We start from the raw sequence: 2780 nt of genomic DNA on the forward strand, positions 1-2780 counted from the left end.
GGCGGGCGGGCCGCGGGCGGAAGCGGGCCGGGCGCAGCGGGGGCGGCCGCCGGGCGCGGGCGATGGAAACGCACATCTCGTGCCTGTTCCCGGAGCTGCTCGCCATGATCTTCGGCTACCTGGAGGTGCGCGACAAGGGCCGCGCGGCGCAGGTGTGCACGGCCTGGCGCGACGCCGCCTACCACCGCTCCGTGTGGCGCGGCGTGGAGGCCAAGCTGCACCTGCGCCGCGCCAACCCCTCGCTCTTCCCCAGCCTGGCGGCGCGGGGCATCCGGCGCGTGCAGATCCTGTCGCTGCGGCGCAGCCTGAGCTACGTGATCCAGGGCATGGCGGACATCGAGAGCCTCAACCTGAGCGGCTGCTACAACCTCACGGACAACGGGCTGGGCCACGCCTTCGTGGCCGAGATCGGCTCCCTGCGCTCGCTCAACCTCAGCCTCTGCAAGCAGATCACGGACAGCAGCCTGGGCCGCATCGCCCAGTACCTCAAGGGCCTCGAGGTGCTCGAGCTGGGCGGCTGCAGCAACATCACCAACACGGGCCTCCTGCTCATCGCGTGGGGGCTGCAGCGCCTCAAGAGCCTCAACCTGCGCTCCTGCCGGCACCTCTCGGACGTGGGCATCGGGCACCTGGCGGGCATGACGCGCAGCGCGGCCGAGGGCTGCCTGGGCCTCGAGCAGCTCACGCTGCAGGACTGCCAGAAGCTCAGCGACCTCTCGCTGAAGCACCTGGCGCGCGGGCTGGGCCGCCTGCGCCAGCTCAACCTCAGCTTCTGCGGGGGCATCTCGGACGCGGGGCTGCTGCACCTGTCGCACATGAGCAGCCTGCGCAGCCTCAACCTGCGCTCCTGCGACAACATCAGCGACACGGGCATCATGCACCTGGCCATGGGCAGCCTGCGCCTCTCCGGCCTCGACGTCTCCTTCTGCGACAAGGTGGGCGACCAGAGYCTCGCGTACATCGCGCAGGGCCTGGACGGGCTGCGCTCCCTCTCGCTCTGCTCCTGCCACATCAGCGACGAGGGCATCAACCGCATGGTGCGGCAGATGCACGGCCTGCGCACGCTCAACATCGGCCAGTGCGTCCGCATCACCGACAAGGGCCTGGAGCTCATCGCCGAGCACCTCAGCCAGCTCACGGGCATYGACCTCTACGGCTGCACCCGCATCACCAAGCGCGGCTTGGAGCGCATCACCCAGCTGCCCTGCCTCAAGGTGCTCAACCTGGGACTCTGGGAAATGACTGAGAGCGAGAAGGTCAGGTGAGAGGAGGGGGGCACCCCGAGACCTCCATCTCCTCTGGAGGGACTCATGGACCCACTTACTGACTGACTGCTGCAATGGAGAGGAGAGATGGAGAGAGAGGAGAGAGAGAGGGGGGCACGCGCACAGCCATGCTACCCACGCACCCTGGCACTGGAGGGAGGAATATATATATAGAGAGAGAGTATATCCTTGACCCTTCTGTGCTGCCTAGCCACCCTTGTTCTGGAGGAGGAGGAGGAGAAAGAGAGAGAAAGAGAGAAAGCACCTACCCTTTCCAGGTCGTGCCTCCAGCTCCACACTTGGGAGCCAGCGCTCCCCCTCCCCCACAGCATCCTTCTCCACGGAAGAGGCAGAAGGCCACACTCTTATGCACTGGGGCTAGAGAGACCCCTCTTTATCCCCACTCCATCCCCTCATGCACTAAGGATGGATAAAGACAGACCCCTGATTCTGCCATGTATCAAAAATAGATTATTTTTCTGCTTATATATTGGRAAAAAAAAGAGTGGGAATGGAGATGGGGAACAAACAATAAGAGCAGCAGAAGCAGCTTCCTAGCAACATTTCCATAGCCAGCCACCCAGTCCCCCTTGCACCCTGGGCACAGACAGGGCTCTTGGTAAAAACCATTCCACCTCTGTGCCTGCCCTTCCCCCGCCAACGGGGACTTGTGACAGAAATACTGCTCCCTAGGTACATTGATTTTTTTTTTTTTAAGTGTGTTTTCAATCTCCAGTTCCGTGCTCTTCTCTGCTGTGGGTGGATACCACCTCCCACTCTTGCAGTTCTCCCCTGCCCTGAGACTAGGGATAGCTGCAACCTCTCCTTTTGTATGTTTCCGTGTCACGCTGCACTATGGCTACAGAGCAAGCCCAGGCACTCAGCTCTTTCTCGCCATCTCTCCGCCCTGGAGAGCRAGATTTCCATTTGCTCCCTCTCCCGTCCCTGTAGGGACTGGACACGGATCCGGCTCTCTTAAACCTCCCCCCCGTACCGGGGGATACCGAGAGTTACCGAGAGATGCGTCTGCCCTTTCATCATTCTCTCTTTTTCTCCCCTCCTTCTCTTTCTTGGCAATGAGGATAAAGACATATCCAGCTACATATCCATTCCTCTTTGGATTGGGGGCGAGTGGGTGGAAGGGGTGAGTAGCTCCCCTCTACCCCTGGGACTTGAGGAAGAATCTCCAGCTTCATTTCTGCTTCTTTTGAGATACTGTGACCTGTTTTTATTTTGAAATGCATAAAAAAAATTACTGCTACAAAAACAGCCTCTTAACTCTCCCACCTATCCCTTGCTTATGTCTTATAACTGACCCCAGTTTTCCTCATCCATTCTCCTCTTTACAGTATTCATTTTTTCTTACATGGTTTTATTTTTAAAGACATTTGAAGTTGCTGTTCTTGTGGATTTTTAAGTACATTTTTTTTCTGCTGAATATATTCTATATATATAAATATATATATGATGTCTGGCTACCTCGTTTTATTTTGTTACCTTTTTTTTTTTTTTTTT

At 57.8% G+C, this 2780-nt stretch overlaps 1 protein-coding gene across 1 annotated transcript; it reads left to right on the top strand.

Moving 5' to 3' along the window:
- The first annotated feature begins 39 nt into the window (after positions 1 to 39).
- Positions 40 to 2569, top strand: FBXL14 (F-box and leucine rich repeat protein 14). The gene has a single exon (XM_026052188.1). It carries the CDS (start codon positions 63 to 65, stop codon positions 1263 to 1265), a length of 1203 nt encoding a protein of 400 aa, XP_025907973.1. The 5' UTR covers positions 40 to 62; the 3' UTR covers positions 1266 to 2569.
- The last annotated feature ends 211 nt before the right edge of the window (positions 2570 to 2780 follow it).

Source organism: Nothoprocta perdicaria, unplaced genomic scaffold (assembly GCF_003342845.1).
Source record: "Nothoprocta perdicaria isolate Ctin4 unplaced genomic scaffold, notPer1 scaffold_84, whole genome shotgun sequence".
Lineage (NCBI taxonomy): Eukaryota > Metazoa > Chordata > Aves > Tinamiformes > Tinamidae > Nothoprocta > Nothoprocta perdicaria.